The sequence below is a fragment of the Equus przewalskii genome, chromosome X (assembly GCF_037783145.1).
Source record: "Equus przewalskii isolate Varuska chromosome X, EquPr2, whole genome shotgun sequence".
NCBI classification, from domain to species: domain Eukaryota; kingdom Metazoa; phylum Chordata; class Mammalia; order Perissodactyla; family Equidae; genus Equus; species Equus przewalskii.
Window position 1 is genome coordinate 55,018,176 of NC_091863.1, and position 25,678 is coordinate 55,043,853.

Below are 25,678 nucleotides of genomic sequence, written 5' to 3' on the forward strand. Positions count from 1 at the left end.
CCAGAACCAAAACCACAATTCCTAAGGCCCTAGCACTCATTCCTAGTGTGGATCTGTCCCTGTTTAAGCCTCAGTATTCAGAAGTAGATCTAGACAGAGCAGATGAATGGGGATTTCGTGCTGACTCTCGAGACTTAGATGGTGATCAGTACCAAACAACCAAAGAAGGCTGGGTTTATAATGAACAGGGACTAGTGCTTATCCATGAGCATTTAATAGAAGGAATTATTACTCACCTACATCAAGCAACCCATTATGGGAGAGATGCAACTTATCATTGGTAACAAAAATTTGTTGTTGGTCCACAAATGCGAAGGACTATCCAAAAGGTAATACAAAATTGCCTGATTTGCACCAGAAACAATCACCATACTGGGCCACCTCCATTAATAAAAGGGGTACAAACCCAAGGGATAGAACCAGGAGATGATTGGCAAATTGACTTTACTGTTATGCCAAGAGCCATAGGAAGTTATAGGTATTTGTGGACACTTTCACAGGATGGGTTGATGCTTTTGCATGCAGGATGGAAAAGGCTTCCAAAGTTACAAAGGCCTTACTAAAAGAAGTCATCCCTCGTTTTGGGCTGCCTCTTTCAATTAAAAGTGACAATGGAGGAGCTTTCATAGCCAAGGGAACACAAGCGATGTCTGGGGCCCTTGGAATACAATGGAAGTTGCATCCTTCATAGAGACCTCAGTCTACAGGAAAGACTGAAAAGATGAACCATACCTTAAAGAAAACAATTGCCAAAATATGTCAGGAAACCAATTTAACATGGGATAAGGTCTTGCCAGTTGCCACACTTAGGGTAAGAGTAGCCTCTAGAAGTAGGCTTCAACTGAGCCCCTATGAAATATTATATTGGAGACCCTTCCTTAAGACTAAGTATTCTTGCAGTCTTGAAAATGGTCATATTGTAAAAGAATTGGATGCTTTAAAATGTGTACAGTCTCTAGGTGCTACTTTATCTGCTATACATAAATATGCTTCTAGCCAATTAATGTTTCCTACAGACATTCCCCTGCACTGTATAAGTCTGGGTGATTGGGTCCTCCTCAAGGCTTGGAAGAATCCACACCATGAGGATCAACTACAATCTAAGTGGAATGGACCCTATGAAGTCCTTCTGGTTACATACTCTTCAGTTAAATTAAAAGGAGTTACACCTTGTATGCATCGCTCGTGAGTAAAAATTATACCCATTTCTAGTCAGGATTTCCCTCATCCCCTTTATCATTACCATACAGGTCACGCCCTTCACGGACAACAGGAGGCAGAAGGACAAAATCATCCAAATACTAGATGGCCATGGAGGCCTAAGGCTGACTTTTCCACCCAAGAGTGTTCTTGTGAACCTTTAACTGATCTAAAGTTACTTTCAGAAACAAGAGAAAACAAATGATACAACTGAGGGGACTCTTGAATCTCCAGATAAATAATAAGCTATTCCTGTTCCTGTTACCAGCCTCTGCCTGATCCGGTGAGAGGCCAGAAGCAGCCAACAGCTGAAGGAGACAGCTTAACCCAAGATCCTGGGAGAGGCCTATATAAAATGTCCCCTACCTTCCTTTGCTGTGTTCTTTTGTTTGCCCTAGCCTCTCAGGCTTGGAAAGGTGATTCCTTAATAAGAATTTCACAGGCTCTTTCAAAATCTGGAAACCTTACTGACTGTTAGATCTGCCACCCAAAACCCTGCTCAGCACCTGATCATAATGACCCTATAATAATGCCAGTAACCAATTTCTCAAGTGTGCCCAATTTCACAATGACCCATGACAAAAAACCTTTAGAAGTAACTTATAGGGTCAGGTTGATCGACAGATCTCCTGTCCCCTGTTTTTTCTTTCTTTTTTTTAAAAGATTTTATTTTTTTCCTTTTTCTCCCCAGAGCCCCCCGGTACATAGTTGAATATTCTTCGTTGTGGGTCCTTCTAGTTGTGGCATGTGGGATGCCGCCTCAGCGTGGTTTGATGAGCAGTGCCATGTCTGCGCCCAGGATTCGAACCAACAAAACACTGGGCTGCCTGCAGCGGAGCGTGCGAACTTAACCACTCGGCCAGGGGGCCAGCCCCTGTTTTCTCTTAACTGAGCCTAAATTTGGTCCTCTTCCTGTGTCCTCAGATCAAAAGAACGACCCTGATGACTACTATTGTCTAGGTGCCTTTTGGTTAGGATATCGTAAAAACTGTACCTATTTTTCCCAGCCTGTGTCCCTCCCATATCTAATATCTAAGTGTTTCAACCAAACTGACAAAAATCGAAACACTCCACTATGTATAAATATAAGACAAGAAAAAACATATTTTCAAGGGGCACCCACACCTCTGCCTATGTGCAGATTAAATGATTCCTCCAGGATGCTGCTGCACACTGACCCCTGGCTAGACCGTGTCCTAGATAAAATCCCCAAAAATGGAAGCCTAAATTTTAACAATATGTCCAGCATCCTATGTGCCCCCTTAGGGTACACCTTTGTCTGTGGGTCCAAACAGCAACCCTGGGCCTATAAATGCCTTGATAGCTGGTGCACAGGAGGTACTTGTCTATTTGGATACTTAGGCACTCCTTTCTCTGTACATAACTCAAGCAAAGCCTGGCATTGGACTAGTTCCTTTAAACATTTTGCTAGAACTAAAAGATCTATATTAGATGGAAATTTAATCTGGGGAATGCCTGACAAATACTTGCCTGGAGGTCATCCCGATTCTGCTGGATGTTTCTTTGGACAAACTCTATTGCCCTGGTGGGGACTGGCAGCTCAAGAACGTATGATTAGAAATCTCTCTCTCACCTTAGGAATGTTAGCCAGAGAAACGGTCCAAGCCTTAGCCACCCAGTAAAAAGTATTAGATTCCTTGGCTAAAGTAGTATTAGATAACCAGGTTGCTCTAGATTACATCCTAGCTGAGCAAGGAGGTGTTTGCGCCATAGCAAACTCTTCCTGTTGCATCTATATTAATACCTCTTCAGAGGTTAAAACTCATATAGATAAAATTAGACAACAGGCAACCTGGCTCCAACAAGTGTCACCCTAAGAACCTGGGTTTAATCTCATAAGAAATATCTTCTCATGGATCCCAGCAGGAATAAGGTCTATACTGGAAGGGTTACTTAAGTTGGGTATTGTTATTTTGTGTTTGTTAGGACTCATATTCCTTCTTGTCAAATTCTGTATTTGCTGTATGTCTTGTATTCTTAAACCCACACCCTCAAAGCATATGAGGATCATTCAATATAAAGTCCCGGACTCTGGGACCCCCAGATATTTGCAATTAAATGAGAAACAATTTCATTCTTCAAAGCCTAAATCTGCACCCCTAACCAGCAGGAAGTAGCTAGAACAGTTGCTGTCCCTAATCCCTCAAGAACAAGGAATGGACAAAGAAAAGGGGGGATTTGTAACTATCATAGGCCAATTTGTACTGGCCTTCTTGTATCCTGTTGTATCAATGACAATGTTATATCAAAAGTTGTTCGACAGGGGTAACGAGCAAAAACTGTAAATCATGTAGCTGGAGCATGCTCAGAAGATGGAAACCTTGTCTTCAGATGACCTCGAGCTGCCTAGGAACCAAAACTTCCCCAACTACAGAACTCAATATAAAGAAAAAGAAGAATGAGGAACCTAATAAGAAGTGAGGGGTCCCTTGATGTGTAGCACATCAGACTTACAAGACTGTTACAGTTCCACCCTCCAATCAGATTCCACCAAGTTAGCATTTTGTATAACCACTCCCACTCCCAGCTCCTTAAATTCTGTCCTCACTTCAGCTCTGGGAGACAGAGTTGAGCCTTGCCTCCTGTCTCCTTGCTAGTCAGCCATGTAATAAAGCTTGCTCTTCTCTCAAAAGCCAGTGCTGCAGTATTAGCTTCTATGCACGTCAGGCAGTGAGCGTTCGCCCAGTAACGTGTTCTACAACATAACTGTAATGGCTCTAAGTTATTGCATCATTTGGACATACCATGCTTTATTTAACTAAGTACTGCTGGATGTCAAACTTTTATTTTTTCACCACAGGCAAGGCTACATATAACTTGATCAAACAAATGGAGGTACTATTTGGCAGTCATTTGATTAGAACGAGGTTCACTCTTTAGAACCAGTTCTTGAAACACATGGATTCTTATTTAATGTTTTATACCATTCTAAAATGCCCTGAAATGAAGAAAAGGAACTCTGTATTTAGGGAGATGTTGGGAAAATACTAACCTGTGAGCTCCTCAGCGATAGGGACCAGTTCTTACTCATCTCTATCTCTAGCATCTAGAATAGTCCCTGATAGATACTCAGTAAATGTTTATTGGGTGACTTGATGGACAAATGAATAAAGGAGAGAGAAGGGAAAAAAGCCCCAGTGAACTCAAATTGTAGTAATATTTCTATAAGACTTAATAAGGAAAGAGAGAAGAGTGAAACAATAGGGGAGCAAAGGCAGGCAGGCAAAGATAAGAAATCTTCATCTTTATCTTTAAAAAGAAAAATAACTGTAATGTAGTGAAAAGTCACCTATTCCTCCTTATCAGCAAGTCCAGTGGTGGCAGTCTGACTTAATAGTGTAATTCTAACTATACTTCACTCTTTAATATTCACTCTCTCCTGTCCAAACATCTCTCCGAACTTTGGAGGCAACATATCCCAATTAACTCTACAGGAGATCAACTGACTTTGTGAGACACACATAGGTCTATGTCAGTCCCAAGGTCTCTACAGGACTTTCTTCTATGGCACTGTCCCTTGGGAAATAAACTTAGGTTCATATTACTTCTTTGAGTCCCACTTCTTTTTACAAATAAGAGCTTTATTGAGATAGAATTAATATACTACACAATTTGCCCATTTAAAGTGTACAATTCAATGGATTTTAGTATATTCACAGTTATGTGCAACCATTGTCACAGTTGATTTTACAAACTTTTCATTTAAAAAAGAAACCCTGTACCCTTTAGCTATCTTCCCCCATCTCCCCATCCTCTACAGCCCTATGCAAGCACTACTTTACTTTCTGTCTCCATAGATTCACCTATTCTGGACATTTCATATGAATGGAATCATATAATATGTGGTCTTTTGTGACTGGCTGTTTTCATTTAGCATAATGATTTCAAGGTCCATCCATTTGTAGCGTGTATCAGTACTTCATTCTTTTTATGGCTAAATAATATCCCATTGTATGGATATACCATATTTTTTAAACTATTCATCAGTTGCTGTACCTTTTGCCTATTATGAATAATGCTGCTATAAACATTCGTATATACATTTTTTTGTGTGAACACGTGTTTTCAGTTCTCTTGTGTAGATAACCAGGAGTGGAATTTCTGGATCATATGCTAACTTCATGTCTAATTGTTTGATGAACTGCCAGACTGTCTTCCAAAGTACCTACACTATTTTATATTCCCACCAGCAGAGTTCTAGTTTCTCCACATCCTTGCTAACACTTATCTGATTAATCAAAGTCCATTTATTTAGATCTTCTTGAATTTATTTCAACAATGTTTTGTAGTTTTCCAAGTATGTTTTACGTTTCTTTTGTTAAATTTGTCCCTAAGCATTTTGTTCTTTTTTTTTTTTAAAGATTGGCACCTGAGCTAACAACTGTTGCCAATCTTTTTTTTTTTTTTTAATTTATGTTTTCTTCTCTCCAAAGCCCCTCAGTACATAGTGGTATATTCTAGTTGTGATGTGCCTCTGGTTGTGCAATGTGGGACGCCACCTCAGCATGGCCTGACGAGCGGTGCCATGTCTGTGCCTAGGATTCGAACCAGCAAAACCCTGGGCTGCCAAAGGGGAGTGTGCGAACTTTACTCGGCCACGGAGCCGGCCCCCCATTTTATTCTTTTTCATGTTATTGTAAATGGAGTTGTTTCTTAATTTCATTTTCTAATTGTTCATTGCAAATGTATAGAAATACAATTGACTTCTGTATATCGATCTTGTATCCTGCAACCCTGCCAAACTCGTTTATTAGTTCTAATATATTTTTTAGTGGATTCCTTAGGATTTTCTATATACAAGATCATGCCATCTGCAAATAAAGATAGTTTTACTTCTTCCTTTACATTTTGAATACTTTTATTTCTTTTTCTTGTCAATTGCTCTGGCTAGAACCTCTAGTACAATGTTGAATACAGGTGGCATCCACTTACTGTCCTTTAGACAGAGTCTTGCAAACTAGGCTGTTCACTTTTTCCTGATTGATGTTGCCTGTTTATCTAGTTACTTGATAATTTATTGAGGACATAAATCTTTAGTACTGATAAACCCCATATTATTATATTCAGTATCTTGAAAGTATTCAATAAATATTATGTGATTGATAACGATAATTGACCTCTCAGAGCCTCGCTTGGATCCTTCTTCTCTGTTGCTTGGCTGGCTCCTCTCACCTTGAACTCAACTTGACCAAAACTGCACTGATTGACTTTCCCCCCAGTGGTCCTCTGCCTCCTCTATTTCCTGTCCTGGCTAGTGGCACAACCAGACAACCAGGCACCCAAAACAGAAACCTGGGAATCATTCTAGTCTTCTACTGCTTACCCCCTACATTTAATTGGTTGTTAAGTCCCTTTGATCCTACCTTCTAAATATTTGGATTTGGTTTCCTCTTCTCTATCCCTACAACTACTGTCTTAGTTCAGGCCTTCCTCATCTGTCATTTGAAATTATTATTATTGTATTCTAACTGGTGTCCCCATCTCCTAGCTTATCTCCTCCAATCTTCTCTACAAACTGTTGCCAGGATGATTGTGGTAAGCTGAATAATGACCCCCCAAAAGATGTCCATATCCTAATTCCCGGAGCCTGTGAATGTTACCTTATATGGAAAAAAAAAAGTAGAACTTTGCATATGTGATTAAGAATCTTTTTTTTTTTTTTGAGGAAGATCAGCCCTGAGCTAACATCTGCCGCCAATCCTCCTCTTTTTGCTGAGGAAGACTGGCCTTGAGCTAACATCCGTGCCCATCTTCCTCTACTTTACTTGTGGGATGCCTACCACAACATGGCTTGCCAAGCTGTGCCCTGTCCGCACCCAGGATCTGAAGCGGCAAACCCCAGGCCGCCAAAGCAGAACGTGCGCACTTAACCGCTGTGCTACCGGGCCAGCCCTTAAGTTAAGAATCTTAAAATGGGGAGATTATCCAGGTGGACCCTAAATGCAATGACAAGGGTTCTTATAAGAGAGAGGCAGAGGGAGATTTGACACACAGAGAAGAGGAAAAGGCCATGTGACCACGGAGGCAGAAACTGGAGTGATGCAGACACAAAGTAAGGAATGCCAGCAGCCACCAGAAGCTGGAAGAGACAAGAAACAGGGTCCGCTAGAGCCTCCTGAGGGATCCTGGCCCTGCTAGCACCTTGATTTTATCTCAGTGATACTGATTTCAGACTTCTGGCTTCAAGAACTGTGAGAGAATAAGTTTCTGTTGTTTTAGCCACCAAGTTTGTGGTAATTTTTTACAGCAGCCTCAGGAAACTAATACAGTGATCTTTCTGAAGTTCAAAACTATCATACATGGGAAAAAATTATTCTCTTTGTCTCTCTCAGTCTCTTTCTCTCTCACTCTCACTCTCTCTATATATCTGAACACACAAACGTGTATATCTGTGATAGATAGTCTGGAAGAAAATATATCAAAATGTTAACAGTTATTTCTACATAGTGGGATTATGATGATTTTTATACTTCTGTGTATTTTCGAATTTTCCCCTCAATAAACATATATTACTTTTATGATCAGAAAAAAAACCATGTTTTTTTTAAAAAACCTCAATGTCTCCCCATCACCTACAGATGAAAGTACAAACTTCTAAGCATGGCACAGGCCCTTAATTATTTGGCCTATGTCCATCTCTCTAGCCTAATTTCCTTTCACTCAGCCTCCCCACTTCTCTTCAGTCATGACAAATTACCTAAAACATAGGTCATTCTGCCTCTGACCCTTTGCACATTGTTCTCTCCGACTTCAACCTCTTGGTTAAGACCCGATTCAAAGGTCTTCTTTCCTGTGAAGCCATTCCTGCTCCACTCAAGCAGAGCTGTGCTGCCTTTGGGTTACTTTACCTCTAATATGCTGCAATTACTTTATTTGCCTATAGTATTGCAATTATTTGTTTATATTAACATTTCTCTGCTTATGTTGTGATTACCTTGAGAAGATACACAAATGTACAAAAATTTTTCTTTCAATTTGCTACTTTGGTTTTCCAATGTAAACAGTTATTGTGATTAAGTACAAATTCATTAAAATATTATTGAATCTATAGTAGCTTTTTTGTAACTATGTATTTTTTAACTCAACAGATAGAAAAAACCATCACGTGGGAGTCTATAAAATATTTGATATTTAAAAAGTCCTCCTAGGGGCTGGTCTGGTGGTATAATGGTTAAGTTCTCACACTCCGCTTCGGCGGCCCGGCGTTCACAGGTTTGGATCCTGGGCACGGACCTACACACTGCTCAACAAGTCATGCTGTGGTGGCATCCCACATACAAAATAGAGGAAGATTGGCATAGATGATAGCTCAGGGACAATCTTCCTCACCAAAAATAAAAATGCCTCATAGATCTTTATGCATTTATATGGAAAGATAGCTAAAGTTTTTGGTTTTTTTTTTGAGGAAGATTAGCCCTGAGCTAACAGCTGCCAATCCTCCTCTTTTTGCTGAGGAAGACTGGCCCTGAGGTAACATCCGTGCCCATCTTCCTCTATGTTATATGTGGGACGCCTGCCACAGCATGGCTTGCCAAGTGGTGCCATGTCCGCACCCGGGATCCGAACCGGTGAACCCCGGCCTGCCAAAGCAGAACGTGTGCACTTAACCATTGTGCCACTGGGCTATCTCCAATTAAAGTATTTTTTAAGTGGGAAAGTCATGACTCAGAAAAGTATGTATAGCTTAATTGTACATGTACAAAAAAAGTATAAATGGGGCCAGCCCGTTGGCATGGTGGGCTTGAGTTTGTGTGCTCCACTTCAGCGGCCCAGGGTTTGCAGATTTGGATCCTGGACATGGACTTACACACCACTCATTAAGCCATGCTGTGGCGGCATCCCACGTGCAAAATAGAGGAAGATTGGCACAGATGTTAGCTCAGCCACAATCTTCCTCAAGCAAAAAGAGGAGGATTGGCAACAGACGTTAGCTCAGGGCCAATCTTCCACACCAAAAAACAAAAGTATAAACATTTCTCTTTGACCAGGACAGCACAAACACAGAGAATAGAAATGCAAGAAAGTGGTCCTAATTGTAACCATTGACATGAGCAGAGGGAGAGACATTTGTCTTTATACTCTTGGGTATTGTTTGATTTTTTTTTTCCATGAGCAGGAAAAAAAAAGTCTTTTTCAGAATAGAGGTAATATTTCTTTTTTCATAATAGAGGTGTTATTTATTCTCAAAAAGTTTGAGAACCATTGGTCTAGGTATGTCCAGTATGGTAGCCATTAGCCATATGTGACTATTTAAATTTTAGCTAATTAAAATGAAATAGAATTAATAATTCAGTTCCTCAGTCGTACTTATCATAGTTCAAGCCCTCAATGGCCACATATGACCAGTAGCTACTGTACTGAACAGAGCAGATATAGAACATTACTATCATTGCAGAAGTTTCTATTGGACAGCGCAGGTCTTGATCACTGCGTCCCCTGTAAGGTGGAGCGAATTGGGACACTGAAACCCTGAGTGTGAATTAGTTAATTAGTGGGAATTAACTACAAACTCCTATCAGTTGAGCCTTGTAGCCCTTGATTAACCACAGGGCTAGTTAGGCAAGACTGAAAAATGAAGGTGATTACCTGATTGGCGTCCTATGGCTTACAAAATCAGTCTGATCTGGAGGCCAACAATGTATCCATGGCAATGATGACACCTGTGGAATCTCTCTGTAAATCACAGGAGCAACAGTGGTGTTTGGACCTCTGGGTTCCCTGGTTACCATGGAAATGAGGGTGCTGTTTACAATTCTGTGTCATCACATAGAGACTAAGGTAGCAATCGCCCCCCCCCGCCCCCATTTCTATAACCATAACCATAACCATAACCAGAGTGATGACTATTTCAGCTGGACTTCATGAGCAGACCTGGCAGCAGGAGGAGCAACTAGAAATCTGATTAAGTATGGAGTGTCAGAGTGCAAGCCCTAATGAGGAAGTGTGAAAAAAGAAACATGGCGGGGCATTTTTTCAGTAGGAAAAGGCTAGATGTACTACACTGAATACAATGACATTGTTACTCTTGCTTCTTGCACAGGCGCAGTGCAGGAATTCTCAGAGCACGCCTACGTGCACATTTTCTCCCCTTCTCTCTCTCCACTTTCCTCTCTCTTCCTTTTTCCCCCTCCCATCACTTGGTCTTTGAGTCTTTCGGTTAGTCCGTTTATGTTTCTCCTTCCGACCCTCCATCCCCCTCCCTACCCTTCCATCCCCTCCATCCCCCTCCCCCCTTCTTTTTTTTTGGTCTCTAGCGGACGCAACTCGTGCATGCGCATTAGGTACAAAGCCTCGCTCTTTGTCCCCATCTGTCGTTCACACGAATTCCAGTCTTTCGCCTTCGGTAGCCAATAGAATCGAAGAAATGGCGGAAAAACGATTCCGCCTCTGAAGATAAACCTTGATTGGCAGGTCACATAACCAGTCGAGAAGGCCACTTTGTACCCCTTGGGAGGCGCCGAGCTCCGTCGGCTCGTTTCCGGCGGTCGCGCGCTCTTTTCTCGGGACGGTAGAGGCCGTGTAGCGTCGCCGTTACTCTGAGGAGAAAACAGTCGGTGGAGGGTGAGTTTGGGGACGACAGAGTGCTTGTTTGAGAGGGGAGTAGGGTTTCTCGCGACAATCGGTGAAGGAAGAGGCTAAGGGCGAGGCTCGATTTGGAGGGAGGTTGGCCCTTGGTCCCAAGGCCCCTTGAGGCCTTGTCCCCGCCGCCACACGGCCTCCTCAGCCCACCCGCGGGGGCCTGTCGCTCTCAAGTGGCCTGGCCGCCTGCCTTCACCTGGCTTTCGTTTCCTTTCCCGCCCCGCTCCTTTGTGCGACTGGTCTTTGAGTCGGAGCCCCGTCAGGAAGTGCCCCGGCCCTGGCGTCGCCCTGGCCTGCGGGCCCGGAGCGGCGCGGGGCGGGGGAGGCGCTGGCTCGGCGCTGCTCCTCGCGGCCTCGCGGGGCCTTTAACGCCGCGCGCGGGAGCGGCGGCCCGGCCGGCGGGCTTTGTCCGAGCTCCCCGCCGGGAGGTGCCGCGGCTCGCCCGCCCGCCGCCTCCGAGGCAGGCCCCTGCAGGCCCTTTTCTTGCCTCCTGTTGCCTGGTTACTCGACCCGTTGATAGCATCACTTTTTAAAATGGAAATGAATTTCGTGGATTTCTTATCGGGTATTCTGCCTTTGGAGGAACTCTTGTAAGCCGACACCGTTCTTTGTGTTCTTAACAGAGAGGTCGAGCTTACAGAGGACCGGGAGGCTCTTGGCTGTCTTCAGTGGAAGTTGAGGTAGGTGTAGGGGGCAGAGTTGCCAGAGAAAATGCAGGATGCCCGGTTCAATGTGAATTTCACGTAGACAAATTATTTCGTATATGTTGCATGGGACGTATACTTAAAAATCATTTTCAATCTGAAATCTAAATTTAACTGTATGTTGTGTATTTTTATTTGACAAATCTGGCGACTCTGGTGCGGGGGACGCTGGCTAGATTTACACTGTGTCTTTGTCCAACTTCCTTGTTATTAAACGAAAGGGCCTGAGAAGCTCTTAGAGAAGGGTTTCACCGTGTCGCTGCGTTCTGCAGCCTGCAGGCCGGTCCGTGTCTACGCGGCCATCTCTGTCTGGTAGACTTTCACCAGATTTTCCCCGCTGTTCCCGCTGAAAAAGTTGATCCTTTTTCTGAAAACTGAGGGGACGTTTATCTAGATTTCAAGTGTGCGTGATGTCGTGTTTGATCCTGTACCTAAACAACATTTGTGCAACTGTGGCGTGCCCAATAGCGCCAGTCTTTCTAAACCAGCAATCCATATTTTCTCTCAAGAGAGTCCTTCGTCGGGGTTAGTCTTTAGGACAGATAAATAGACAGAGGTCTTTGCTGCTGATTTTCGTGCTTTGTTCTCAGAGGCCCAATGGTTAGGGGTCAGTGAATTTATTACTCAGGAGATTTCTGCACATATTTCCAGATTCTGTTGGTGGTCGTCATCCGAAGTAGGTGATAGAGACAATACTTACTGAGAGTACTTGCTATTTTGTGGACACTGTTTTAGGTAATTTATGCAATGTTAATTTAGTCTTCACCTTGAGTGCCTGCTTGGGAAAGAATAAACTGAAGGGAAAGATTAGAAAGATGAGCATTATGGAAGCATTTATTCAAAAACACAAAAGTAGGCAATTTGGTTATAAAAAAATGGTTTCTGCAGAAAGAATCCAGAAGAGCGGAGGAAGAATGTAATTGATGGCATTTGTCTAACTGGAGCACCCACCATATGTGGAAAGAGGAGTAGTGATTGCCAGCAGGAACAAGTGCCTGCTGTGTACATGATCTCATTTAGTCCTTAAAATAACCAGTCCTGTGGGGTAGATATTGTCCCCCCCCATCTTACAAATGAGGAAACTGAGGCTCAGAAGTTAGGTGACATGGCTAGTAAGTTTGTTAGACTGTAAACTCTGAAATCAAGGTGAGTTTGATTACAAAGCTAGTAGCATAGTGATGAATATGAGCTTTAGAGTTCAACAGACCTGAGTTCCACTCCATGCTCCATCACACTCTGGGACCTTGGGTGGGCGTCAGTTTTCTTATCCGGAAGAATAATAGTTGTGAGCACTAAATGAGATAATGCAGACTTAGTGCCTAGCATATAATGGTTGATAAATATCTGGTATTATCATCTTAACTACCGAGCTACAATTTACACTTTCTAAAACCAAAAATAACCTCCCTTGAAGTAATCTTAAATGGTTTAGAACATCCCAGCACTTTATTCTCAAGGAGGTACGTCATTTCTCCTAAGAAGTTGTAACATGGCCTTGAAATGGAGTGGAGGTGTAGTTAAGATGTAAATGTATAGTTTTTACTATTTCAGTTTTGAATGAGTCTCTATAAGGATTTCTATTAACATGTAAATATAAATTGTGGATTCCTGAATGGGATGCAAAGTACTGAGGCTAGGGCTACTGACTCCTAAATTAAAGGCTGAAGAAAAAAAAGAGATTCCTTGGATTCTAGCCAGAGGTGGTAAGAAGAATTGTAGTTGGAGAAATGGCTGTGAGGATAATTCGCGTTTCTGCTGTAGGCCACTTTGGGGTCAGGGGAAGGGAGGTGTTTAATACCTGGGACTCAAATAGGGAAAGACCTGATTCTAGTGTTCACCTTAACTCTTGCTGGGGTAGACTTTAAATTTTGTATGTTTTAATTTCCTACTTTTAGATCTTATTTTTAAAAACATGATTTCCTTTCTTTCCTTTTGTTTTTTTGGTATCCCGTTTGCTGTGAAACTGCTACGCCTATTCATGGTGTTAAAAGTTGTTAGAATTTTTTGAGAAAACAATGCTGCATTAGTGGCAAGCGTCACAAAGATAGATTCAATTATTCTATTTTTAAAATGTATCCTAAGGAAATAACCTAAATGTTTCAGAGTAGGGAGTAATTTAGTAAATTAGTGTACATCCAGGTGGACTTTATGTAGCCATTAAAAATGTTAATTGATGCTATAGAAATGAGAAAAAGCGGAATATACAATGGTGCATTATGATTGCGGTTATTGAAATGATAAATGTATATTTTGGAAGGTAAATAAGCAAAAATGGAAATTGTGGGAAGAATATTTACTCATGGATGTGCCCAAGATTTAGCTATGAGCATTGTTTATAATGGTGAAAAATTAGAAACAACTCAACTGTCCAACACAATAGGGGCTTGGTTGACAGCTGAATACTGTGTCCATTAACAATTAATGTAGAAGATTTAGTGACATGAAAGCTGTTCATCATGTATCATAAAGTAGAAAAGGCAGGTTGCAAAATAGTTTTTACAATATCCCATTTAGACTACATATAAATATGTAAATCAGTGACTGGAAGGGTATACCAAAATGTTAACAGTGACTATTTTTTAACGGTGAATCGTTGGATTTTTATTTTTTGTTTTTATTTCTAAGTTTTCTATATTAAAGATTTTATATTACATTCCTATATTACATATAGTTTTCTATATTATATTTCTGTAGTTTGTAAGAGGTACCTTATTAATGAGAAACATAAGATTGATGGAGTTATATAAGTGAGAAAAATTCAAGCTTTGGCTTAAATGTCAACTTTCCAGGGAGACCTACCTCACAGCTCTCTTTATAACGGCCATCCCCCCCTTCTACTCCCTATCCGCTTTGCCCCCCCACCCCCATTCTTTATTTTCCCATGGCGCTTACACCTCTTTAAGTACTATGTGGAGGCAAGAATCTTTGCTTTCCTCATTGATGCAGCCCAAGCACCTAGAATAGTGCCTAGCAGATAGTAAGCATTCAGTGAATATTTTTTGACTGAAATAGTAAAAAAGAAAAAAAAAATAGTAAAATAATTATCAATAACCTATAAGCAGGGCACTTTTCATTTTTGCCCACTTCCTATTCCTTGTCTACATTCATGGCATTTTTTTCCCCAAAATCCTTTCCCTCTTAAAGCATCAAACGTTTTTCATGTTTACATTGTCTTCATAATTTTTAATGCTGTGTAACTAATTCCATTATATAGATGTACCATGATTTATTAAAAACCATGCTCCTGGGTATTTAGGTCATTTTTATTGTTTTGTTACCATAAAGGCCGTTACAGTGACTATTTCATGGACATAGTTTTTAAATTTTAAAATTATATTCTTAGGATAAATTTGTAGGAGTAGATTCCTGAGTTAAAGAATATGGACATCTTGATGGTTCTGGTGACCTACTATGAAACAGCTTGTGGATACAGAATTGCATTGATGTTTTCAGTTTTGGTAGGATATGATATAAAATGTATTAGGGAAGTTTTCATACACATAAAAGTATTCTCATATACCCATCCTCCAAAATCAACAGTTATCAAGCCTTTGTCACATTTTCTTCGTCTGAGGGATATAATTTTCTCTGTTTTTTTTTTTAAAGATTTTATTTTTTCCTTTGTCTCCCCAAAGCCCCCCAGTACATAGTTGTATATTCTTCGTTGTGGGTCCTTCTAGTTGTAGCATGTGGGACGCTGCCTCAGCGTGGTTTGATGAGCAGTGCCATGTCCGTGCCCAGGATTCGAACCAACGAAACACTGGGCCGCCAGCAGCGGAGCGCACAGACTTAACCACGGCCACGGGGCCAGCCCCTAATTTTCTCTATTTTAAAGGAATCATATAACGATAACAATACAGCATTCATGAAAAGGTCCTTTTCTGCATCTTTCAGCTAAATTCTGACTAGAGGGTCTTGTGTTTAGGGGAGAGGATTTAGGATTGACTTTGCCCTTTTATTTCGTTGACTGAGGAACTGGCCTTGGATGAGGAAGACTGTCCTCGGCTTGTTAACTTGATCAATTAGAAAATTGCCGTTTTAAAACTATTCACTTTTGAATTCAGTCTGGATTGTACCAGGAATCTTCATTTTGTTTTCTTTTAATCTTACGTTGATCTTTAGTTGACAGAATTTAACATTTTATGATTGCATGTTCATCGTTTTGTATTTGCTGTTTTTGTTGCTTTGGTAGCTATTTATCTTTCCGTTGTGATTATTAACAGTATTTACTGTATGCCAGTACTGAACTCGTGTTTTCACATTTATTAATCCTCATAGCTACCTTGAGAGGTAGCTATTTTTATTATCCTCTTTATAGTAGCTTAAGAAACCAGTGCAGAAGTAATTAACTAAGTAGTATGTAGCTATTAAGTAAGCAGTAGGACCGTGCTTCAAAACTCCACAGCCCATGTTTTTCCTGCGTTCATTCCACAGTATCTCCTGCAGGCCAGGACTGTGCAAGGTGCCAGAGAAGAACAAGACTTATTAGTCCTTGTCCTTGTGATAAGTAGAGTCTGTTTCATTCATTGTGTTTTTAAAATGTGCTTTAACGTTATGATAGGGCTATTGGGGGAGGGTAGTTCTTTTGGAAAAGTACTTACCTATTCATAGGTAGAATTATTAAACTGGAAGGTTCCTCAAGTCATTCTAGTGCAAGCTGTTCTCATCTAGTACTTGTCTAGTTCTTATGTGCAACATAACTGCTAATGTCTGATTATTTTTAGATTTTTGAGTTATAGTCCTTCACCATACTTGTTCAGAATAACCAATTGTTTGGATCTAGCAAAAGCCAGGATATGAAAGGTGATTAATGACATATAGGTCATCGGGAAGGTGAGGGATTGCATTCTAAGCACTGGATGTATTTGACGGTCCACTTTTTCTTTTTAGGGTGCAAAAATGCAGAGCAATAAAACCTTTAACTTGGAGAAGCAAAACCATACTCCAAGGAAGCATCATCAGCATCACCACCAGCAACACCACCAGCAGCAACAGCAGCAGCCACCGCCACCACCCATCCCTGCAAATGGTCAACAAGCCAGCAGCCAAAGTGAGTGCATATTAGGTAACGGGGTAGAAATAGGTTCCCTCTTGGGAATGGTTTCTTGGTTTTTAGATTAGTCTCTTGGGATTAAAAAGGAATAGGTCTTTGTGGCACACCTTTGTTCTCCTTTTCCCTATTTACTTCTTAATACTTAGCAAAAGACTGAGTCTCTGAAACAGGGAGCAGACATGTTGTAGGATAGCAGCTGAGTACAGGTTGCTTTGCTGTGTTGGCACATTCTACTGCTAAAAGATACCTGCTCGGAGCTTGGTTCTTAGAGGTAATCATCAGATGGCTGATAGTTAGAGAATACAGAACAAGTCTTTAAGACTTAATGGAGAAGTCTGGTGCTGAGTATTATACTTTTAGTCTGGGGCCTGTGCCAGCCCCTTTTTAATTAGAGTAAAAAGTCTTTAACGGTACATTCTCATTCATTCAGCAAACTTTGAGCACCTATTGTGTGCCTCTAAGACTAGAACCAACCTCAACCTTCTTTATTTCCAGAGATTCCTACAAAGAATACTCTTTCATAACTCATTTCTTTTCATTCCATTACCCCAAGCCTGAAATGGGAACTGTTAAGGTTAAGAAGATTGGTGAGAGATTGGGAAAATGGAGCAGTTGTGTTTTAAATTTAAAAATCCTGATCCCTTCTGACATAAGACTCCTTGACTTGCTTAATTTTCTCTTTGGCCGATAGCTCCTGCATTGTCTTTCTATCTTTGACTTAGTCTAGGTTGGCTCCTGGCCCATAGAAGAGCTGTTGAGAAGTCCCCCAGATCTGTACGCTTTCATGTTCTAAGGTGCAGTTTACTGATAAGTAGTTAATGGATAGATTGCATTGGGAAATGGTGTTTGACTTTTTCTACAGCAATTAGGTTTCCTAGTCTAGCAGCAGTTGTAGCTCTTTGAGAATGTGACTGTAAATCTCTTTCCCCAGTCTTTTGAGTGACTATGTGTCTTCTCTCAGATGAAGGCTTGACTATTGACCTGAAGAATTTTAGGAAACCAGGAGAGAAGACCTTCACCCAACGTAGCCGGCTCTTTGTGGGCAATCTTCCTCCTGACATCACTGAGGAGGAAATGAGGAAACTATTTGAGAAATATGGGAAGGCAGGCGAAGTCTTCATTCATAAGGATAAGGGCTTTGGCTTTATCCGCTTGGTGAGCAACTGTGGGCTTTTAGAGTATGTGCTCTAAAAGGTGGGGAAGCTGGGGAATAATGGATATGGAAAATTAGGCAGTGGAAATAATTCTCAGATGGTCTGTTTATTAAAAGCTTGTAGTTGTAGTTGGTGGAATAAAACAAAAAATGCAGATTTTGTTTTTATTTTTCCTCATAGAGTTTTGTGTTGTTTGAAGGACAACATAGGTTTATTTGCCTAGGATACTGGGGCTAAAGTATGCCCTTTGGAACTTTCTTGGTTTTAGCTGGGAAATTTCAAACATACAGAAGTAGACAGAATAGTGTAATAAACCTGCACATACTCATTGCCCAGCTTCAATAAATATCAATTCATAGTTAATCTTGTTTTATCTGTATCTTTTCCCTATTTACTACCCTCCCATAAATATTTTAGTATGTTTGATAATTTTTTTCCAGAAAAAATGAAAAAGGTTTTTATTTTAGTAATGATCAAGGTTTATATAGTTTATTTCCAAAGCCCTTACACATGTATTGTCTTACTTAAGACTCTTCAGGGGCCGGCCCAGTGGCCGAGTGGTTAAGTTCACGCGCTCTGCTTCAGTGCCCCAGGGTTTTGCTGGTTCGGATCCTGGGTGCGGGTGTGGCACCGCTCATGAAGCCACGATGAGGCAGTGTCCCACATAGCACAACCAGAGGCAGTCACAACTAGAATATACAACTATGAAGCCTGGAGGGGCTTTGGGGAGAAGGGAAGAAAAAGAAGATTGGCAACAGATGTTAGCTCAGGTGCCAATCTTAAAAAAAAAAAAAAAAAGACTTCAAACCATGAGGAGACAGTTTTTGTTTGTTTTTTTTTAAAGATTGGCACCTGAGCTAACAAATGTTGCCAATCTTTTTTTTTTTCCTGCTTTTTCTCCCGAAATCCCCCCAGTACATAGTTGTATATTTTAGTTGCGGATCCTTCTAGTTGTGGCATGTGGGATGCCGCCTCAGCATGGCCTGACAAGCGGTGCCATGTCCGCGCCGAGGATCCGAACCAGTGAAACCCTGGGCCGCCAGAGCGGAGCAGGCGAACTTAACCACTTGGCCATGGGGCTGGCCCCAGGGGACAGTTTTATTTGTATCTATTTTTTTTTGGAAGTTTTAATTGTGTTAAAATACACATAAAATTTGAGAAGGACAAACACCAGATGATTTCACTCATGTGGAATATAAACAAAGACATGGACAAACTAAATAGTTCAGTGGTTATCAGGGGAAGGGGGCTGGCGGGGCACAGGGGGTGAAGGGGAGCGCTTATGTGGTGACAGTCAAGAAATAATGTACAACTGAAATCTCACATTGATGGTAAACTATTATGAACTCAAAAAAAAATTTAGCACTTAACCATTTTTAAGTGTAAATCTTTTTTAGAAATCTGATTTAGGAAACATGTTTAAGTGTATGGGGGAAACTTTTCTAGGAATTATCTATCTCCATAAATGAGGAACATAAATGTGCTAGCAAGATCACTGGACGTGGTGGTCAGAACTAGTTTTCATTCCAGATCTACCACTAACTCAAGACTATACAGGCAAGTCATTTTCTCTGGGACTCAGATTCCTCTTTAGTAACATGAAGGGAGTCCCATCAAGGTCTGTGGTTCTAAAGAGGCCTCTTGAGGGCATAAGCACTTCTGGTTAAACTTGTGTATATAGTTAGCGAAAATTAAACTGTTCTGGCTGCTGAATTGTAAGGGTAGGTTTTAGGCTGGTCATTATTGTCCAGATGATCGTTTACCACTTTGGGAAATAATCTGTGATACCATGTAAGTAGTAGTAACTTCTAGAATTTCCAGTTGATTTATTGCAAGGTCATCAGAGGAATTAGGCTATCCAAAGAGTTATCTGAAACACACAAATTCCATTCTTCCAGTTCTATCCATGTTTCTTTGTATGCATGTCGCCAAGGTTTTTTAGAGACATTTTGTATTGAGCTATGCTACTTTAGACTCTTGATGGCTGTGCGAGTAGTCCTTGTCACACTGAGTTACTCTAATTTTCCTCTGCTTCCTAGGAAACACGAACCCTAGCGGAGATTGCCAAAGTGGAGCTGGACAACATGCCACTCCGTGGAAAGCAGCTGCGTGTGCGCTTTGCCTGCCATAGTGCATCCCTTACTGTCCGAAACCTTCCTCAGTATGTGTCCAACGAACTGCTAGAGGAAGCCTTTTCTGTGTTCGGCCAGGTGGAGAGGGCTGTAGTCATTGTGGATGATCGAGGAAGGCCCTCAGGAAAAGGCATCGTTGAATTCTCAGGGAAGCCAGCTGCTCGGAAAGCTCTGGATAGATGCAGTGAAGGCTCCTTCCTGCTAACCACGTGAGTGAGGGCTCGTTTTCAGAAATAGACCTTAGATTGCTACTTCCTCCTGTGGTCTGGGAAGTTAGCCTCTAGGAACCATATTCCTGTGTTCATTTAAAAATTTTTGATACTGGGCTGGCCCAGTGGCGCAGCGGTTAAGTTCGCATGTTCCGCTTCTCGGCGGCCCGGGGTTCGCCGGTTCGGATCCCGGGTGCGGACATGGCACCGCTTGGCGTGCCATGCTGTGGTGGGCATCCCACATATAAAGTAGAGGAAGATGGGCATGGATGTTAGCTCAGGGCCAGGCTTCCTCAGCAAAAAAGAGGAGGACTGGCAGTAGTTAGCTCAGGGCTAGTCTTGCCCCCCCCCCCAAAAAGAAAAATTTTGATACTAGTTCAGCTTTGTAGTATGGGTTTCAATGTAATTCTAAGTTAATGGGAATGGTGTGAGGATTAAGAAATAAACCTTTTCAACCCACAACTAAAATATACAACTATGTACCAGGGGGCTTTTGGGGAGAAAAGGGGAAAGAAAATCTTAAAAAAACAAAAGAAAAAAGCTTTTCAGTCTTCAGTAGATTGTCATTTAATCAGTGTTAAATTTCCCCTTACTTTGAAGTTTTAGAACTCTGAAAAGTTGTTGTCTGCACACAACATCTCTCTTAGTATTTACCCCAAGTCGTCGTCTGGATATTTATGCTGTACTGAAGTACCATATCTATCTACTTTGAATATCTTTTTTAAGGCTGTATGCAGAGATCTGAAGCCTGACTCCATGCTATCAACCCCAGGTGCCACATAATGCCATTAAAAGGACTTGGTTACTTGGGGCTGGATTTAAAGCCCTTTCAGAAGGATGTTTAATTGTGCAGTCCTGACCCCTAACTAGTTCCTTGTGCCAGTGGCAGATGTGGAGAGGAAGTCTAGGGTAGGGTATAGTTGATTAACACTGAAGTTTCTTTCTTTCTCCCAGATTTCCTCGGCCTGTGACTGTGGAGCCCATGGACCAGTTAGATGATGAAGAGGGACTTCCAGAGAAGCTGGTTATAAAGAACCAGCAATTTCACAAGTATGTGGTGCTGACAGATTCCTTGTTTGATGTTTGCCTATTCTTAAGGAAGCTTGTAAAGGGATGTGTAAAAGAGGCAGGTTTTTAGTATATGTGTTCACTGGCAGCCATTATCTTGGCCCTCAGCAGGAATGCAGTGTTTATGAGTTGGGGGAATCTTGGACAAAGTTTTAGTAACCCAGGAACCTTATTTATAGGGAGCGAGAGCAGCCACCAAGATTTGCACAGCCTGGCTCCTTTGAGTATGAGTATGCCATGCGCTGGAAGGCACTCATTGAGATGGAGAAGCAGCAGCAGGACCAAGTGGACCGCAACATCAAGGAAGCGCGTGAGAAGCTGGAGATGGAGATGGAGGCTGCTCGCCATGAGCACCAGGTCATGCTGATGAGGCAGGGTGAGTATAGGCCTTTAAGTCCTAAAACTGGAAGGAGGACAAAATAACTTTTTTCAGGAGTTTCCTTGTATCAATCAGTAGAGAAAGGCCTAAACCTCTACTTTTATTCTCTGAAATATTTTGTTGATCTTGGTAGGCAAATGAGCTTGGAGGTGTGGCAGAGAATACTGGATTCTGTGGAGAAGGAAATAATAGGTTTGACTTCATTTTTGGAATCTGGATACCTTGGATGGCCACTCAGGGATTATATATCCCCTTTGGTTTCTGGATCTTTATTTATGGAAAATTATTGGGCCTATCTGAGGAGAATGAAAAATACTCTCAATCAGTCTGTTGTTTTTCTAGATTTGATGAGGCGCCAAGAAGAACTTCGGAGGATGGAAGAGCTGCACAACCAAGAAGTGCAAAAGCGAAAGCAGCTGGAGCTCAGGTAACTGTTCCCAAAGCCTTTGTCTCTGACAGCTCTGAAAGGTACTGTCTCACTCCTGCTTCCTACCGCTCTGCTACCTCATGCATCTGTAAATACGTTGGCACGTATTTCCTGGCTGCTTCTCAAGTTCTCTCTTTGAATGGGCAGTGTCTCAGCTGCCCGTGGTTCTAAGAATTGCCAAGGTTGCACTAAAGAGAAAGGAGCTGAGTGCTGGTCTCATGAGGCTCCTTTGGGAAAAGAACTTTTTTCCCTGAAGGACACATTTGGGTTGCTTTGGGGCTGGGCACATTTAACAGTGAGTTTCCTGGAGAGCTATGATAGTTTTCAGTAGACTCTTGATCTTCTTGGCTGAGTCCCCTTTTTAGATAATTTGCTCAAGTTCTGGAAGGCCTCTGCTTAAATACCTTGGTGACTCTGTAGGCAGGAGGAGGAGCGCAGGCGCCGGGAGGAAGAGATGCGACGACAACAGGAAGAAATGATGCGGCGACAGCAGGAAGGATTCAAGGGAACCTTCCCTGATGCGGTATATCTCCCATGTGCCCATAATGTATCAGGCCAGTCATCATATGACAAACCCACCGTGAATTGTCCGCTAAGACTATAAAATATACCAGGTTATGACCAATTCTTCTGTTCCATGAGACTCCTTTTAGAAAGAAGAATTCATAGGAAGGAAAGGTGAGGTTTGAAAGGGAGTTTCTCCCTTTCAACTCCCAAATTCCTCACTGGCAATTTAGAATGAAAAGCTAGGGCCAGTGAATGCTGTTTAGACTCAGTGACTGTAGGATGAGATATATTCAGTCTTGTAGCAACCTTGACTAGTCTTCTGATGTCCTGGAAGTTGTACAGGTTGCAGCCCTGGAAGAAATCAACTGTCTCTCCCCCTTTCCTTTCACCTCTCCTCCTGTTCCTGATTAGGAGGCTCTGACCTTGAACTCACTGCACAACTAGCAAGGAGCTGTTGTCAGTGTTTCTCAGCTTGGTCTCAGTGCACATGAGATGTGTTATCACTCTATCTGCTTCCCTTAGTGTCTGGTCCTCAGTGGATTGTGGTAGTATGCAGTGCTGTCTTGGACTGTCTTGAGTGTTTTTTGTTTTTCAGAGAGAGCAGGAGATACGGATGGGCCAGATGGCTATGGGAGGTAAGGACTTAAGAGGTTAATGGCTCTGATTTCCTTTTTTGTCTCATCTCTCATGAATTATGTGGTTTCTCCTACCCAGTCCAGATTTAAAGGATTGACATTTCCAGGAGCATTGTTTTTTGGGGGTAACATGTCTTAGCCTAAAGGTCTTACTGAATTGTTTCCTTTGGCACAGAAAGAGACCGAATCTCTGTCTCCTGTACTGATCGCACTACTCTGCTTTTCAGGTGCTATGGGCATAAACAACAGAGGCGCCATGCCCCCTGCTCCTGTGCCAGCTGGTACCCCAGCTCCTCCAGGACCTGCTACTATGATGCCAGATGGAACCTTGGGATTGGTAATAATCTGCAGGATCCTACACTAACTCAGAATGGTGATACAAAGAGAAAGGACATTGCCTTCATAGTCTCTGGGCCTGCCATGATTTTGCTTCAGATATCAGTCTTTAGGACCACTGTTATCCATTAAATGTAACCTCAAGATCTTTATTTTTGAATCTTTTTTTTTTTTTTTTTGAGGAAGATTAGACCTGAGCTAACTACTGTTAATCCTCCTCTTTTTGCTGAGGAAGACTGGCCCTGAGCTAACATCCATGCCTATCTTCCTCTATTTTATATGTGGGACACCTACCACAGCGTGGCTTTTTGCCAAGCAGTGCCATGTCCGCACCCGGGATCCGAACTGGCGAACCCCAGGCCGCTGAGAAGCGGAACGTGCCAACTTAGCCACTGGGCCGGCCCCCTATTTTTGAATCTTGAGCAAGCCCGGTCTCGAACTATACTTTATCAAGAGTTAAGCAAATGCCTCAGTCTGACTGGCCAGTCTAACTGTTTACTTGCTACCCTGGGTGAACAGGTTCTTTTTTGGAGGGCGGGCAATGAAGGTGAGGCATTATCACATAGAATAGATGTGAATCCAGAAGCCTTTATGGCTTATATAGTCCTGAGGTGGTTTTAGTTTTAGTGTCAAAATGTTAAAACTAGATAGGCTTAAGGTTACTGAAGAGTGATGGTCTGCCCTTGTCCAAATACCTAGTTCAGGAAAAAGGACTTGGCTAGAACTTATCCACCCTAGGAATTGAGTATGTAATATTGCTTAGCCAATAAGAATAAGGATAAAAAGTTAAAGGTAGGATGGTGGGGTGGGTCCATAATTCAGGCAACCTTCCTTTCACCGATATCTGCTAGAGTTCTAAACAGGCTTAGTCACCCCTAGTGCCGGGACCCTCGAATAGTTGAGTGGACTTGGCCTCCAGGGGAGGGACTACAGATGGGTAGGAAGCTTAGGACATAGGTTGTATTGTAACATTGCTCTCTTTTTCTCTTTAAGACCCCACCAACAACTGAACGCTTTGGTCAAGCTGCTACAATGGAAGGAATTGGGGCAATTGGTGGAACCCCTCCTGCGTTCAACCGTGCAGCTCCTGGAGCTGAATTTGCTCCGAACAAACGTCGCCGATACTAATAAAATTGCAGTGTCTAGTTTCCCAAAACCCCTAAAAGAAGGACCCTTTTTGGACTAGCCAGAATTCTACCCTGGAAAAGTGTTAGGGATTCCTCCCAATAGTTAGGTCTTCCCTGCCTGTACAACTTACTCTAGGGAGTATGCTGGAGGCAGAGGGCAAGGGAGGGGCGATATGTAACAAATCAGTTCTGTGTGGTATTTCGTTTAATCAATTCTGTGTGGTGCATTCCTGAAGTCTCATGTGATTGTTGAGGGCCTGGGGGGGAACCATGGCAAAATGGATCCAGTTAGAGCCCCCATTAATCTTAATCATTCCATTCTTTGTCCATCCTGTTTTGTTTGCTTTCTCATTCATACACCCCCCAATCCCTGAGACACTGCCACATATACCACAAAAAACCAAATGTCCCCCAATGACCTTAGCCCCATTGCTCCATTCACTCCCAGGTGGGAATTCAGGCAAATGTCCGCAGAGGTCACAGACAACGTGCATACGGTTCTGTTATATCCCATATATTACCCCTTCATGTCCTAAGGAAGACGTTTTCTCTTAGTGATTTTCATTTTAGTATATCTTTTAAAAAATCTTGTGTTAACTTGCCTCCATCTTTTTCTTGGGTGAAGACAACCCAGGAATGGCCCTTTTGTGTCTATGATGTTGCTGTTCACAGCTTTTCTTGGTAGGCTTAGTACAATCTTGGGAACAGGGTTGCTGTGTGCTGAAGGTGGGACAGTAACTCTTAGCCTTGCCTATCTTAGGTAGTTACGCTGTGCATTTTTTATTGGTGTACCATGTTTGATTTGTCCCTGATACCTTTGGAGTTTTTCTGAAAAATGGAGCAGTAATGCAGCATCAACTTATTAAAATACATTTTAAGCCTTTTAATTTTCTGTGCTATTTTTGAAGGGGAAGGGAGGGAGTTCTGTCTCAGGATATGAGCACTGGGCTCTATAAGGATGATCGTTTATGAACTTTTGCTTCAAGTATTAATCATCCATCTAGGCAAACACGGGGAGGTTGAATGCATACTGTGGTTGACAAAGATCTGTACTTTTGGCAGTACACAGAAGTAATGAGGATGGGAGGAAAGCTGCTGCTTTGAAAGAGGAAGAAAATGGGCTGGAGGAACTGGAGTACCCTCACTG

The 25,678-nt window shown here is 42.0% G+C and overlaps 1 protein-coding gene and 1 long non-coding RNA gene across 9 annotated transcripts in view; both read left to right on the top strand.

The window, feature by feature from the left end:
• The window catches only part of LOC139080981 (uncharacterized), a 14,083-nt gene extending 8,818 nt beyond the window's left edge, over positions 1 to 5,265 (top strand). For both annotated transcript variants that reach the window (XR_011535877.1, XR_011535876.1), the window contains exons 5-6: positions 1,017 to 1,185; positions 1,892 to 5,265. This is a non-coding gene — a long non-coding RNA (uncharacterized lncRNA). The remainder of the gene's footprint in view (positions 1 to 1,016; positions 1,186 to 1,891) is intronic.
• A 4,704-nt stretch (positions 5,266 to 9,969) lies between these two features.
• On the top strand, positions 9,970 to 25,418 carry NONO (non-POU domain containing octamer binding). 7 transcript variants are annotated; one of them, XM_070604093.1, is made up of 15 exons: positions 9,972 to 9,999; positions 10,633 to 10,782; positions 11,424 to 11,480; positions 15,939 to 15,966; positions 16,229 to 16,307; positions 16,395 to 16,554; positions 17,519 to 17,712; positions 19,751 to 20,052; positions 21,007 to 21,102; positions 21,300 to 21,496; positions 21,842 to 21,926; positions 22,347 to 22,449; positions 23,029 to 23,068; positions 23,296 to 23,405; positions 24,398 to 25,418. In XM_070604093.1, exons 6-15 carry the CDS (start codon positions 16,404 to 16,406, stop codon positions 24,530 to 24,532), a joined length of 1,413 nt encoding a protein of 470 aa, XP_070460194.1. In that variant the 5' UTR covers positions 9,972 to 9,999; positions 10,633 to 10,782; positions 11,424 to 11,480; positions 15,939 to 15,966; positions 16,229 to 16,307; positions 16,395 to 16,403; the 3' UTR covers positions 24,533 to 25,418. The 7 variants fall into 7 exon arrangements, with proteins under 7 accessions (XP_070460191.1, XP_070460194.1, XP_070460190.1 ...); XM_070604092.1 differs by lacking the exon at positions 9,972 to 9,999 and having other exon boundaries at positions 10,644 to 10,782; positions 15,939 to 16,016; XM_070604090.1 differs by lacking the exons at positions 15,939 to 15,966; positions 16,229 to 16,307 and having other exon boundaries at positions 9,970 to 9,999.
• The last annotated feature ends 260 nt before the right edge of the window (positions 25,419 to 25,678 follow it).

Coding starts and splice junctions, on each gene's coding strand:
- NONO (XM_070604090.1), top strand. CDS start 16,404: ATGCAGAGCAATAAAACCTTTAACTTGGAGAAGCAAAACCATACTCCA. Junction 16,555..17,518: donor TCAACAAGCCAGCAGCCAAA/GTGAGTGCATAT, acceptor GTCTTCTCTCAG/ATGAAGGCTTGACTATTGAC. Junction 22,450..23,028: donor AGGGAACCTTCCCTGATGCG/GTATATCTCCCA, acceptor TTTGTTTTTCAG/AGAGAGCAGGAGATACGGAT.